This window comes from Chanos chanos, chromosome 6, assembly GCF_902362185.1.
Source record: "Chanos chanos chromosome 6, fChaCha1.1, whole genome shotgun sequence".
In the NCBI taxonomy this organism is placed as follows: domain Eukaryota; kingdom Metazoa; phylum Chordata; class Actinopteri; order Gonorynchiformes; family Chanidae; genus Chanos; species Chanos chanos.
Window position 1 is genome coordinate 27,924,805 of NC_044500.1, and position 15,196 is coordinate 27,940,000.

General features: G+C 40.2%; 2 protein-coding genes across 3 annotated transcripts; one reads left to right on the forward strand and one right to left on the reverse strand.

The window, feature by feature from the left end:
- The first annotated feature begins 446 nt into the window (after positions 1-446).
- On the forward strand, positions 447-3,725 carry rps10 (ribosomal protein S10). The gene is made up of 6 exons (XM_030776464.1): positions 447-489; positions 1,243-1,392; positions 2,452-2,626; positions 2,736-2,813; positions 3,167-3,222; positions 3,643-3,725. Exons 2-6 carry the CDS (start codon positions 1,243-1,245, stop codon positions 3,682-3,684), a joined length of 501 nt encoding a protein of 166 aa, XP_030632324.1. The 5' UTR covers positions 447-489; the 3' UTR covers positions 3,685-3,725.
- A 4,837-nt stretch (positions 3,726-8,562) lies between these two features.
- Positions 8,563-12,964, reverse strand: nudt3b (nudix (nucleoside diphosphate linked moiety X)-type motif 3b). 2 transcript variants are annotated; one of them, XM_030777445.1, is made up of 5 exons: positions 12,724-12,964; positions 11,399-11,509; positions 9,304-9,348; positions 9,001-9,085; positions 8,563-8,856 (listed from the first exon to the last, which is right to left on the reverse strand). In XM_030777445.1, exons 1-5 carry the CDS (start codon positions 12,820-12,822, stop codon positions 8,660-8,662), a joined length of 537 nt encoding a protein of 178 aa, XP_030633305.1. In that variant the 5' UTR covers positions 12,823-12,964; the 3' UTR covers positions 8,563-8,659. The 2 variants fall into 2 exon arrangements, with proteins under 2 accessions (XP_030633305.1, XP_030633306.1); XM_030777446.1 differs by having other exon boundaries at positions 9,298-9,348.
- Positions 12,965-15,196: the final 2,232 nt, after the last annotated feature.

Below are 15,196 nucleotides of genomic sequence, written 5' to 3' on the forward strand. Positions count from 1 at the left end.
AATTGCAGCCAGGATGTGGGTTCACCTGGAGTGTAGCTGGAGCTATGACGTCACGACACCCTCCGAAATGTTTGATGCATGGCCTCTTGTCAATATTTGATAAATCTGTCGAATTCATTAAAAAGGTATCAATGTCAATTAGAACATAATCTGACGAAAATACATGTTGGTTAAGAAATGTATCATATGAAATAAAAATGGCCTATCTACCTTGCAAATCTCTGCCTTCGGTTTTTAACCGCTCCGCCGGCCATTTCCATCTCAATTTGGATTCTGGCTCTGTGTAACTTTCGGTTTGATTTCATTATTTCGTCAAATAGCAATCACCACATGAAAACGACAGAATTCGTCTTTTTGAGGCACTTCAGACTCCAGTTCACTAGGTGGAAGCATTGGGCTTGCTGGTTGGTCCGTCGCAGGCCGGTAAAGATAGCAGAAGAAACGACGGAAGTTGTCCTTTCCGGCTCCGGTCTTACAGCAAGTGCAAAGGTAGGCCAAACGCAGACCTCAAAAATCTATTAAAAATCTTTAACATCTGACATTATATTTCTTTTTTAGCATTTTATTTTCATTAACGATCATTTGGGAGTTGTGCGGCTGCCGTTCTTTGTGGAATAGGTGCTTCAGTTATCACATTTTTGATAGATGTTTTCTATCACTGTGGGCTCAGCCATATCGGGATGAAACGAAGGTTTCAAATTCTCAACGCTAATTCAGCAATTAGCACGACATTGGAACCCGCCTTAGTCTTATGTTCACATTATTTACCCACATGTAGCTAAAGATGACAGTAGTACAGTATTAGAAATTGTATGGAAATGTACCATTAGTTATACGTTAAGTATTGGGTGATATTAGCTTGTGCGTCAGGCTATCTCCCTAGCTAGCAAAAACTGCTAGCTAATGTTCCGCAACCTCTTGCAAACAGTTGCTGTAATAAATATATCGTGTCCTGGTAGTCCTTTCCTTATAATACAATTTAAACGTTTATTTAAGCTTTCAACTGTGGTCTTCTTCGGCTAACGTTAAGAAAGATGTGCATGCTGCCGGTGTTCTTGGCACTGTGTTAGACAAGTCTATGCCCGGCAACTTTTTTGCGACGCCGTTATGCCCCCAACAGTAATGTTACAAAAAAGAAAGGGGAAAAGACTTTGTTGAATCTTGAGTTTTCTCATGCAACATAAAATGGTTCATATGTTTATTCGGTCTCACTGATGTATCCATTAATATCTGTGTCCTCAGATGTTGATGCCCAAGAAGAACCGTATTGCTATTTATGAGCTCCTCTTTAAAGAGGGCGTCATGGTGGCCAAGAAAGACGTACATCTTGCCAAGCACCCCGAGCTCGCGGACAAGAACGTGCCCAACCTTCACGTAATGAAGGCCATGCAGGTGGGTTCAGGTCTGAGGATGTTCGTCACTCTAATAACCAGTGGTTAATTCTCACAGTGTTTGCTAAAATACGACTCTAGTAGGGTATTGGTAAAAAAAAAACGTGGTAGAGGATGTTATTTGGTTTGAAGCTGGACGTTTGTGGCTGTAGCATAAAGCGTCTGGTATGAATATCCCTGTTGAACACTGAGTCTTAACAGTGATTTTATCGATTAGGAAAGTAACTTAAGGTTGAAGATTGGCAGCTGTGTGCTATGAATAATCTTACTTCATGGCTTGAGTATCTGTTCTGTACAGTGGTGTTAGAACTGCGTCCTGTTGTGGGAGCCAACACTGGACAGTGAGTTTCAGGGCATTCAGTTGTAAGTGCAGAATGACACCACAGTGGCATTACTGAGCTGATGAATGCTGACGTGGTGACTTGCTTTGTTGAGTGGTGCGGAAGAGTGATGCTGAGTAGACTAAGCATCTGTCTGACTGTTGGGTAGATTTTACAGTGTCATGTCTCACACGAGTAAATAGTCACTACAGGTAAGTATTTAAGATTGATGTAAAATGAGTGAGGTGTAAGCTTGGATTTTGTTGTAATGATGTTGGTTTCATGTTTGTTTTTGTGTTTTTCTTCCTGTTTTGAACTAGTTGTTGATTTGATGGAACTTTTTGCAGTTCTGATAGTTTTTTAAATTTCCTTCTTAAGATTGCTGTGTAATAGAATGTTTTACTGTGTATAGAATGAGGTGGTAGAATGCTTGATACCCTGTGGGATGTTGCGGTGGAGATTGGACCAGTGTGGGATGTGATCAGTGCATGACAGTTGCATGTTGTCACACACACACTGGCTGCATTAGACTATTCAGGACTGGAATAGCATGTTGTGGTCTGTCAGGGTAATGGGTCTCTATTGCGCAGTTAGACCTATCAGAAATGTTCTCCATCAGATGTGTAGAGGTTCCTTTTTGAGTTGTCTCATCCATCAGAAAACATGAATAGATGCGTCAGTGTTGTGCTTGACTGTCAGACATGGGGTATTTATCACTGTGTTTGTGCCCCCCCCCCCAGTCTCTGAAGTCATGTGGGTACGTCAAGGAGCAGTTTGCCTGGCGCCATTTCTACTGGTACCTGACCAACGAGGGCATCCAGTATCTGAGGGACTTCTTGCACCTGCCCCCTGAGATTGTGCCCGCAACCCTGCGTCGCCAGACCCGCCCTGAGACTGCCAGGCCCCGCCCTAAAGGTATGCAGCCCTGACCGTGGTTTGGTTGTTGTGGATGCCTGCTGGGCTCCGGATCTCTGGTAGATAAGCGGGGAGCGTGTTTAAGAAGAGTGCTGTGTGTGTTTGGCAGGTCTGGAAGGTGAGAGGCCAGCTCGCTTGGCCCGTGGTGAGGCAGACAGAGACGCATACAGGAGATCTGCTGCACAGCGTAAGTACAGCCTGCCTCCTCCAGACAGCTGACAGCTAATCCCGGGAAATCAGATGTTCCACTAAAAGACTGCGTTTCTCCTTCTGTGATAACTTCATTGTCAACATAAGTTTTGACTTATGTTGATGAAGTTTTACTGGACTGTGTAACATTTGGAGAATCAGCATGTGTATTGAATCATATTTCTTTGATAAAGGATTTTCAAGGAAATATTTTCAGCAGCTGCGATAAAGTTGATTATCAGAATTTGTGTTTCCTCTGCTGACTAGCCTTTTATTTTGTTTTTTATTCTGCGCTAAGTGGGTACATTGTGGTGACATTGTATGAGACTAAATATTAATTTGTTTGTTTAGCTGGTGCTGATAAGAAGGCTGAAGCTGGTGCAGGAGCTGCTACAGAATTCCAGTTTGTAAGTAGCTCAGTGTTAACTCACTTCCTGTCCTGTAAATATATAAATATGAATAAATATCTTAATGTACATAAATATATAAATACGTTTGCACATCATACTGTGACCTTTCAGTCCAGTCTCTCATTTCCATTATCATTAGAGATGAGATGGGTCACGTACAGTGTTTTATTTATGTTATGAATATGCTTATATTTGCATGAACTCTGCAGAGGATAATGATTTGATGTGAGTGGTAAATTGTGAAGTATGATTTCTCACTTGGGTAATAATAGAGTTTAAGTCTTGACTGTCCTGTAGAGTTATTCCTGGGTCAACTATTGCACAGTTGGTACATTTGGTGTAATGTGATTGACTAAAGTAAGAAACGTGTATGAGTGTGTGAGAACGGCGCTAATGTGAGCTGTGTTTGTGTTTCAGAGGGGTGGTTTTGGACGTGGCCGAGGCCAGCAGCCTCAGTAATTTTTCCACTATATCTGTACAATAAAGTCCTGAGTGACAGATCTGATGCTCTCTGCCTTTTCATTTCCCACTGATTCATCCCACTCAAATTTTAATATTCTTCACTGAAATACCACTCAAAGTTTCATAACTCTGTTTGTGGAAATCTCATGGCACTGCGTAATGCAACAAATCCTGCTGGATTCACTGGACAAGACTAGTTTATGAAAATTCCTCTCCCCTTTGTTAAGTATTCTTTCTGGCCTTTGATAGGGTGCCCTCCCCGCTCAGAGGGGAAAATCAGCAGCTTAAAAGTCACTTTAACTCCAGCTGAATTACTCAAATATCTGGTCTAAACTTTATTCCACAAATTAAATTAATGTTCTGTCTGTGTTTGTCTGGATGGGATATTCAGTCATGCAGCTGCCTTTGTAACCTCCTCTGTGTTCAAAAATAAATGGCTAGGTTAGGGAGGTTCTAAGTTTGCCAAGTTGTGACAAAGCCCAAGAATCTTTGAGTGGTTTCTTCACTTCAATATTTTATTCTAGATATTTATTTTCCTAAAAACCAGGGTTTTGTTTACTTCTATAAATTTCTCAAATACAAGTACTTGGGGTTAAAGAACTACAATGTCATTGCAGCGCCTGTTACCTTTAGAATCTAAAGTTACAGTGTTTGAATTTTTTTTTTTTTTTTGCTCAAGTCTGTTCCCAGGGATAGAGACATGGAGGACACAGTGTGAAATACTGGTGTTTATTTGTTGGCACATTTATATTACATTCTCATACAGCTTTATTCCACAATCCCAAAATGACAAAAAAGCAAATATTCCAGTGAATGGTACACTTTTTTTTTTTCAAACTGCAAACGGGCCACAACAACAGGATGAGGTCGGGTCTCTGTCCTCAGTCATGAGATGACGTCAGTCACACAAACCTCAGACCAGTCAGAACCAAATGAGTTCTTAACTTCAATCCAGCCACTGTATGGAATATGGATATGCAAAAAAAAAAAAAAAAAATCTACAGCAATCTACTGCTCAAAATATGCATGTATAATACTACACAGAAAATATGAACCGAAAGACTGAGACGGATTAGGTGTGTAATATAGCAGAAGTTTGCATTCAGGGTCTACGTGCCAAAATGCCTGTACACTGGACTACAAATATCAGATTGTGCGGATCAGCATTGAAAAAAAGGCTCATGTTTTAACCCAAAATAGCCTTGAAGGATCTCTGTAGGGTTGGTTTCTCACACGAGGAATAAGATCAGTTCTAGACTGGAAAGGAAACCTGTTCACAGTTTCTAAGCTGTGGCATAACTGTATTTTCACTTGGAACTAAGATGTCGTATCCAAAAGAAAAAAAAAACCAGTCCTAGGGAGGAAGAGGTGACAATGGGAAAGTCTTGGGAAGAAGAACCTGTTGGTCTTACACAATTTTCCAGGCCCTGTTGACTATACTGCCAGTCTGGCTCTAGTAACACCTACAAACCATAAACAGTGAAGTTTAAGTTGCATTTTGACCAAGAACATTTCAGTACGAGATGCTGTAATGCAGTTTTGGGCCATGTTGTGCTGTCTGCTCATGTTTAATCTATGTTACTACTCTTTTCTGATACAGTCTGTGGTTTAGTCCTTCACTATGTCTGATACAATACTTGTCCCTGAGGGATTCCACTTCAGTCACTAAGCTTTTCTAGTCTTTCCCATTTCACTGAGACTACAAAATAATGGAACATCCTAAGTGTTGAGTTGAAGGGGGGGTGTTGTTGTTTTTTTATACTTTCATAGGAGAACCCATTAGATATGAAAATAGAAGCTTTACAAATCTCAATGAGTGAAAACATCCAGCTGTTTCAAACTACCAACACTTGTGACATCCAAGTCCTTTGGAAAAAGGTCATTAATTAACATGAGTTGAAATGAACAGATTTATCAATGAGCGGTTATGACATCGAAAAAAAAAAGAAAAAAAAAAAAGACCTTTAACCATGAATTCAGTTTTTAACATCAAAATGAAAATATGTCCACCTCAGAGAAAATTCCTTGTATTGTGCTTTGGTTCACTTGGCATTCACATACGGTGAAAAGTTTTCCAACCTCACAGATCTACAAATAATCACTGGAAACATTCAGCCCTAAGGACCTAACAGAAGGTGGACTTCAAGCCTCCATATGACTCCTATTGTAAAGGAGACTATGCCATGGTCACCTAACAACCATTTTATTATGAGGGTTACATGTATGGGTCTCTGCCTATGGAAAGGACAATCATCCATCACTACTCAAAGCCAATTCATATCTTTGTATACTCATACTCAAAGCCAATTCACATTACTGAGTGGCCAGTGTGCCATAGATTAGATAATATTTCTGGGGTCAGTAGGAATTGTAACCACCCACAGAACACTTCTGTGTGCAATCACATCACTCAAACTTTCCAGTTGAAATGTTCTTTTCTGGTTCTCACAAAAGGAACAAAAAACTGGCTAGATCAGACTGAATAGTGTCAAAGCCTTTCTGTTCTCCTGAACTTTTCCCTAAGAGAAACGTAAAGGTTCTGAAAACAAAGTGCTGCACATTACTATGGTCTTTCATTATCAGCCTGGTTGAATTGGACAGGCGTCGGGCACCTCGGGAGGCTTGGCGCTTGAGACGACTAACAGAAAACAGCAGCTGGCGTTAGCAGACATCCCCCGACACGCCCATGTTAACATTTACTCTTCACTTCCAAAGTTCTGCTCCCATACAAAAGGTCCATCTCATGCAGTTGGATGTAATTGCCATTTTTTTTGGCAACAATTATAAGCCAAACCTTGTGTACCATACAGAAATGTGTCAAAGAAATAATTTGTATGTTGTTTTTTCTTTTTTTTTGAAACCTTTGATCTATACAGAAATAAACAATTTACATTAAAATGTTTCGCTAACTACAGTGGCTCCAGTTTCACAGTATTGAGCCAACTGCGACCCGCCTTCTGACTGGCACAGGACTGCAGTTTGGCTAAAAAGACTCACTATACGTTAAAGAGGAAGAAAAAAAAAAACCTATAACAAAACAAACAAACAAAAAAACCCCAAAAACTTACAATTAAAAAAAAATTATTTGTACATGTTAAAACGAGGTCTCATCTATACAAGGCTTGCTTGCTTGTTCTGCATTTTATTAGAAATAGCATCTTAGTCCCCATTGTGTGTGTGTTTTTTTATATTCATCAAGCTGGTACTAAGTGTTTACATGGGGATGCAGATTCAATACTTCAATGGATATGGGGGGAAAAAAGAAAGAAAATTCACCTCAATCTCAATAATAACTGAGATTTTTCTTTGAAGGATCCTACGTAAGACATAGCTTTGAGCACCTCATTTTAATATAATGAATATTTAAATACTATTGACAACTTAAAGCTAGGGAACGGTTGATAACTGTGCTATGTTGTATGTAGTACTTCTTTATATCTTAAGTAGGTTCTTTCAAAGAAAGTCCCCCCCTCCCCCCTTAAAAAATCAAATCCAAATCTAGCTGAAAAGTGCCCTCAGAAGAATGAAGGAAAAAAACCATCCAGTGTGCTTTGAAGCGGAATGGTATGACCATGGTGTAAACATCTGGTATTAACGGAAATGAAATGCGAGGGGATGTGGAGGGACTTTAAATCGATATGTGCTACATGCAGGGGTCCACGCCATTACCGATAAAAATAATTACCTACCATCTAACAGGGTGGTGGCGCCCTCTAGTGTTGAGCTGGTAAACTATCCTCAATGAAGTAAGAGTCTGATACATAACACCATGACGTAGTTGCTGTGACTCTCCCAGCTCATGCTGTGGGAAACTGAGGGCAGAACTGTCAGAAATGTAACTGATGCTGCTTTTTGTCTTTTTTTTTTTTTTAAATGGATAATTTTGTTATACAGATGTGGTACTTCATTTACACCCTTTTTCTTTTTTTTAAGACTCGTTAGTTGGAATACAGCCTTGACAGAAGACATGCCAAACCTCCAAAATGCATTCTTGAAACTACGGGTTTTAATTTTGTCTCTCACAAAAGAACTGAACCGGACTCCCTTAAAAATACATTTTCTTTTCATTTTAGCATGTGTACAGTTCCTATGCCATTTTTTTCTCTTGAAGTGCATTATGCTCACTTCACGGTGGGTGGGTGGGGGGTTGCTGGGGGGACTGAATTGTTAAACTAAGCCCACTTAAGGGTTTTTGAGTCTGTCAGATATTTACATGATGGCAAGAGGATGAAAAGAGAGGGTGAAGATTGTTCAAACATCTATGGACACAAAGCACAAAGTTGAACATTCATATTGTATCACCCAGACTTGTAAGACAAATAAATACCAGTGCTCATGCAAAAAAAGGAAAAAAACAAAAACAAAACTAACTTCTTACTACTCCATCCACTCAACATATCAAAACATTTTTCCTTTCCTAAAGGGAGGGTGGGAAGGACCAGGCACGCAACATACAGCACTCACACAGGAAACAAAAACAAAACAAACAAACAAACAAAAAAAGGGTAAAACAATTAATGAGAGCCTCACGCTTAAGCACTAAGTTTACATCACAACAATAAAAAGTAGTTTCTGCATTCATTCGACCACACGCCTAAAAGGGGTGAGGTACAGGAACTGGGCACTGGGCAAAGGAAAGGAAAGGAAAAGTTGGGATTTTTTTTTTTTTCATGCAGAAGTCCGTTAGAAAAAGAACTGAAGATAGAGGAAGAAAAAAAAAAAAGAAACATCAAGTTTACATTTGCAAAGTACTTCTGAATCTTAACCCAACACTTTGTCAAGTCTGGTGCCACCTTCCTGGCACGAATAGGGTTGGCAAGGCAAACCACTGTTTTGTTTACAAAGTTACCAAGAAAAAAAAAGAAAGAAGAAAAAACAGAAAAGGAGAGAGAGAGAGAGAAATAGAAAAGAAGACAAACGTAAGAGTGAGAGTGGTGGCAAGAGCTTGTGGAGTGTCAGTACTGCGTGTTAGTTATCTGATCCCAGAGACCGAGCTCTGACTTATGTTGTAGGTTGGGGACAGATCTTCTCCTATCGTGGCCACCAGAGGCGTCCCGTTGCTGGTCAGACAGCTTTCCTGGAGAGCTGTGAAGTAGCTGGCCTGCACGGGCTTGTGATTCTCCAACTTATGTATGGCATCATCTATTTTAAACCATTCCCTTTTTCTCCCTGAGAGAAAAAGAAAAGGAAACACATCAGGCTCAGTGCGGCGGGTGCCAAATCTTCTATGTTTATGCTGTGTTAGACGATAAGGACGGTTTAAACATCTGTTCCTCTTGGAATAACAGTTATGAGTTTGCTTTACAAACTCACCAATGTTTACAGAGTCCTCCCAATCGTCCAGGACCTCGGTTACGATGAGAACGTAGACATACGTTCTGTGTTTCCTCTCCCTGTTCTGAATGCGTTAGAATATGAACGTATGATTGGTCATTACTGACAACGAAGTCAAACATGCTGGGCACGCACAAAGATACTCAATAAGACTGTCATATATCTTTTACGATCAATTGCAACATTCTGCCTGACATCACTGAGCTGAGCGTTCTCAGTAAACATTCCAGAACATTCTAATCCTTTCAGCCTCTGTTCCAGAAAGACTTCAGTGACACTCACCTCAAATATTCCCACCAGTCGTCCTAAAGTCCCCTTTACACCAGCCTGTGAAAGCAAGCACAGATCATAACATACATTACAGTTCAACTTACAACAGTAGAGACAGCGAGCTAAGCTTAGCTTGTGTGTCAGCTTAAGTATCAGAGACTGAATCAGTAATGTTATTTCCCTTCTTAGCTCTGAACAATGGCTTGGACAAAGTGGCATTTGTACAACTGAAGTTTATGGAAGCTGTTCGGAGAACAAAAGCCATACGACAGAGTGTTCAAACGCAGAATGTGAAGGAGCAGAGAGCACCTACATATTCCTACACTGGCCTCACAGTGCACTCAACCCTGATCAAACACCAAACCGAAAAGAATGAGCGGTAACTTCCGTTGCACGTGACTATCTGGGTTACTTACCACTGACTACGTTACAACCCAATAAGCAGGTTTAAGAGCCAGGATAGGGGAGAGCGGGCTGCGTGGTTAGATGTGCATGCCTGACTGGTTTTATGTGGCCTATCTGTTGGGCCTCAGTGAGTGAAGAGTGAGGCCTTTACTGACAGCAGTGCATGGAAAAAATACCGGTCAGCCAAGAGTCTCAGTGGCCTCGACACTTGTCCCTCTGATTCCTACTGAAACTCATATGACGTCCTCATCAAGATCTGGCCGGGGGACAGGGAAAAAACTATCAGCGGCTGGACCGTGGGTCTGATGAGGACAAGGACGACCCTGCCAAACGCTCTCAGGAATTTCAGATATAACCTTTTTTCTCCCCCCTCCCTCTTTTCTCCTGGTATTGAGTCATGACTATGTGATGGACCCAAGTGTCTCTGTGTGGCCTGTCCAGAAAACAAACTGTAAATAAGGCTAGTCTCTTGGGAGCACACATAATTTGTGATGCAGCAGTTAAAATATTCTAAACAATTCCATTTCAAATGAACCCAAGTATCCAAAAAGAGAAAAGAATACAAGAGAAAAAAAAAGAAACTGATAACAAAAACAACCTCATTCTGAACATTATTTGTACTTCTCTGTTGGCTAACTCACAAACATACAATACCTCTTCCTCTCTTCCTGTAAATAAAGACAAAGTCAACTCTTTCATCAGTAAGATTACCCTGAAATCACACTCTGATCCCAGGAGACTTTGAAGGACGTAAAGATGGGGGGGGGGGGGGACAAAACTTTCCACTGCATTTCAAAGCGATGCCGCTCTTTTGCAGCTTGATACTGACAATACACTGCATGCTATTTCTCAAAGTCTTCATCTATGGGATTAGATATCCTGACTTGGCATAGACAACGCAACATGTGGGCAAGCTTTTCTCTCACCCAGATAAAGAGCTGTCTTTAAATAAAACTCTCCAATGGAGGTTATGTTCAATTACAGAACACATCAGTAAAGCTTAGATTAAAAGAGAGAGAGAAAGAGAGAGAGAGAGAGAGAGAGAGAGAGACAGATGATCCCAGGCTCTTCTGTCTAGCATGTAAGGATGAGTTATGCTTGTCTGGAGAGCAGCCAGGGTGTAGAGTAAAGAGCAGTGGTTAATCTCAGTTTAATGCCCTTTAACACCACTGTCACTTGATCTGACTGTGCATGAGATGCGTCACATGCAAAAAAATCACTGTGTTCTTCACTAGTCAACGCGTGAGCATATAAACAGCACAGCAGTTTAACAAAATGGCTAACAGGGTTAGCTGCATGCTACAGTTGAAATGCGTTTTGGAAAAACCTTTGATTATTATGCAGCACAGGAGAACAGCGGCAATCTATGCAGCAAATTGTGTGTGACTTAAATGCCTTGAAATAAAAAAATCAAGCTCTTTCCTTGATTCAACTTCAAAACTAAACATAGTTGATAGTATAACTACAAAATAATCCAAATGATGTAAATGTTAGCGTTGTTTCAAACTAATTTGAACATTAAAAAAAAAAATTCTGTTCCTGTCATTCAAACCCAAAAAAATCTTAAAGACGTCAACTGGTATTTACAAGCATATCAGCTTTCTTTGATGCTGGCACTTTCAGGGCAGGATAACACGCATTATTTATACAATTAATGTACCTTCGACATGACAGGTCTTTAATGTTAGAGAACTTATCTTACCTCTTCACACACTTCTCTGACAGCAGCAACACTGGGCTCCTCCTCCGGCTCCATTCCTCCACCTGGAACGATCCATTTGTCTGGATGTCGGCTGCTACTCACCAGCAACACCTGAGAACGTATAGGGGCGTATTAACGAAATAGCTGTACTCGTGATATGTTTGTTCCTGGTCTTACTAACAAAGAAAAACACAAAGCAATTAAAACGTTAGACAAGGAGTGTGCCTAACAGTCTCTCCCTCTCTCTCTTACACACACACACCAAATAATTACAACTTTACGTTTTCTTTTCGCATTTTAAAGTAGGTCTGACCGATTCAACCAAGAAATCAGCAAAAACGCTTGTACAATAATTATCTTGGTTTACAGGCGCAATTTATTCAAAGGACCTGGCCAACGTGATTTCAGTAAACAAAGGAAAAAAGTGCTTCTCTACGTATAACTCTGGACGCAATGATATACCAACAGGCCTGTTATACGAATACATTTCCTAAATCATTGATCATGCGACCTGTAACGTTCTTGGTCAGTTAACTGTTTCTATACTGCAAGTCGGCTTGTCTGGGCTATCAGCCAGCTGAGCAAGTTGCAATGATGCCAACTTGGTAAAGCTAATCGACCTCAGCTGTTAACAGGCCAACTGACATTAAGATATTACAAGAGAGTAAAATCGATCATAATAGGTAGATCAGGTCAGGAATAGTCTCAACTTCATTTTCTCAATATGTTTGCCAGTTAGTGCTATACTAGCTAGACAGCTAACTATTAGCTATCTAGCACATTGCTAACCACTATAGCACGGTTAAGCAGGCTAACACTGTATCAAGCACAGTTGTTGCTCTCTTGCTTTGTTATGCAAATGACATACAAATCTCATGTCAGTGAACTGGATCGACATTAATTTATCCATTGACTAAAAGACGTTTCATTATAAATGCTGCAAGTATGATGAGCTGTCACTGCTGGGCCGCCAGGCTAACGTTCATGGGTTAATGTTGCTACAAGCTAATCTAACGTAAATCGATGATAACCGATAGCTGGCCTAATGGATAGCAGAAAAGCTAAGCAGCCTCAATCACTGCATAAAATGGCATTAATTTGCACTGGGTATTGATCCGCCTAAAGTCGACGCATAGTGATTAACTATATGAACTCGCTGTTGTGTAGCTTGTAAATTTAGCTTGGTTGCTACAGTTTGTATTTTGAAACGCTGTCTATCCCATGGGTCACTGCATTATCGTTAGTGCTTGACTAGCTATCTAACGTTAGTGCATAACGCATCGTGGCCCATTCCTCTACAAACACTCCCACATCCTCGGTCTCACCTCTTCCTCTGTTTCACTTCTGAAGCACAGGCAGGCGGCCCGCTTTTTATACCCATCCCCATCATAGGTGCGGGTTTGGTTGGACTTAAGCTTCATCATTTCGGGGCTCCTGGGACTAATAACAGAACTCGAACCGCCTGGAGACGCCGTTGCTTTTGACGCAAAGTCCTGTGATGGAAACCCCGCGTTTTCTTAAAAGAAATACGTTCTTCTACGCTTCATTTTTCCAAAGCCTAGCGCATCTCTGATATGAACGCCATCACTACAATCACAACGCCGTGAACGCAACTTTAACAATGATGAATGACGGAGAATCGGAAAACAACGTAGCGTGCGTTTAAGAATTTGACCTGTGAAAAATGGAATAACGCAAAAGGTTTCCAATGCCTGATCTAACGCATGCACGCACATACCGGGCAAAAGGCACAGATTTAGAGAGACGTCGCACAGTTGATTAAGTGGTATAGAAAAACCTCAGATTATTACGATATATTGTAAGAATGGCAAAACAATCGTAGTAGTATTGTTGACATGTCACGTTTGTACCCCATTTGCTGATGAGGATAGTTTTCCCTCAATAGTGTGCGGACCATAAGTTTTTTTTTTTTTTTTTTGAGTTTATATCTCAAAATGGATTTAGATATGGGGACTGAGATATGTGACTGTAAATTCGGTGTTGTTAAGGAACTATAATGATGTTTCTTCATTTGTAGATTATTCTATTAACAGAGCCTTTTACCATGGTTTATTACACTGAAACATTGATTTATGCCTTAACAAAGTGCCTCTCAAATCCAGCCCTGTTAATTTATGCCTATTACAAGCATACCTTGTTTACAAGGACAAGGACCCAGTAATAATCAAATAGGCTAAATCAACCATGACAGTGCTGGCTAAGGCAAAATATACAGTATTGTGAAAACCCAGGACTGGAAGTCAGAGCTGGTGCCTTAATATTAAAATCTACTTCTATCTGTTATACTTTAGGAGGAATAAAGCACAATTCCTTTAAGTGTGTAAAACAGGCATAAGACAATCTCAAATGTATTTCCAGAATTTACAGTAATGATTGAGAAAGCATTATACTCAGTGAGAGAGTGTACATCTCTTGTACTTGGAGACATCATTATGGAAGGCAAGTCCCTGCAGGTCCTTCCCTATTGGTGATATAGACATAACATGACATTAAACTGGCATTGATCCCACTGTGCTACTCATTACTGTTAATACAGACTTTTCCATCCAAGATGCTTTATTATTGAATTAATGGCTTATTTTCTTCTATATTTGTCTGTTATGTATGATTTAACATTCCATCCGAGGTACTACCACAATTAGTGTTCACACAGACTTTTCCATCCAAGGTTTTTGTGCCAGAAAAATCTGCTGTACATCATTATGGACATTCCAGAAAGTTTCACCATGAGCAAAGTTTTCAGCCAGTCCTCCCAAAGGAGGTGGCACACATGCACCTCTTCATTTGTTGATGACATAGAGAAAGATGATTCATTCAAACATATCAAGTGTCGTTACTGCTCAGAAGTGCTTTGCCTATGAGTTGTGCAGCTCTGCACTTACAGTTATGCATTGCTGATACAATGAATAGTTTGCAATCTCACTATGGCATCCTGCACCACCGAGTTCTCCGCTGACTGTTACTAGTTCACCTGCCTACACTGAAATTAGCAGAGTGTATTTTGACTTGCCTCACCATAGATACCCTTTGTGAAAGATCAGCAAGCTCAGCTTTTTTTTCCTTCTGAACTTGGACTAATATCATGCCCCACCATAACATTAAAAATACCATGCACCACACCACTCTCAGTGTCACTGAAGACTGGTATGCTAGCCATGCAAACCATAATGATAAGCATCCAATTCTGATCCACCTTTTTATACACAGGCTGGAAACTTATTGATTTAGGAACAATATCATTCTTGCTTCCATTTTTAGTGGGTTCTCAAACACATGTTTTGAAGCAGTGCAGAAAGTGACAAACCAGTCATATTTTTAGACATTTACATATAGTCAGAAACTATGCTTTTGACAAAAACTAAAACTTAAAGTTATAACATTTTCTTAGTGGATTATATGGATTTTAGGTCAGGAATGTCTGTAATCAATGTCAAAATAATCGTCAAAATAACGATTCACAGAATCACAAGACTTGAAAACCAGAATTTATTAAGAATTGTGTATATATTGTATTTACAGATGACAGTAAATATCCCATGGAATCTAACACACATTGTACTGGTATTCAGCGTTACCAATCATATCATGGACTGGGACCACAGTGTAGGGCTAAGACCATAAGGAGCTATTTCCTCAACATAACCAAGAGCCCACCCTCCCTTTCCCACCCCCACTCCAAAAAAAAAGGTACTATAAATACAAAGACACAGAAAAAAGAAGCAAAAAGAAAGCCTGACATTTGATTGACTTTTCCACTGTCTCTCTATGGCTGAACGT

Coding starts and splice junctions, on each gene's coding strand:
- rps10 (XM_030776464.1), top strand. CDS start 1,243: ATGTTGATGCCCAAGAAGAACCGTATTGCTATTTATGAGCTCCTCTTT. Junction 2,814..3,166: donor CAGGAGATCTGCTGCACAGC/GTAAGTACAGCC, acceptor TTGTTTGTTTAG/CTGGTGCTGATAAGAAGGCT. Junction 3,223..3,642: donor CTGCTACAGAATTCCAGTTT/GTAAGTAGCTCA, acceptor TTTGTGTTTCAG/AGGGGTGGTTTTGGACGTGG.
- nudt3b (XM_030777446.1), bottom strand. CDS start 12,822: ATGATGAAGCTTAAGTCCAACCAAACCCGCACCTATGATGGGGATGGG. Junction 9,349..11,398: donor TCAGAGAAGTGTGTGAAGAG/GTAAGATAAGTT, acceptor TTGCTTTCACAG/GCTGGTGTAAAGGGGACTTT. Junction 9,086..9,297: donor TGGGAATATTTGAGGTGAGT/GTCACTGAAGTC, acceptor TAACGCATTCAG/AACAGGGAGAGGAAACACAG.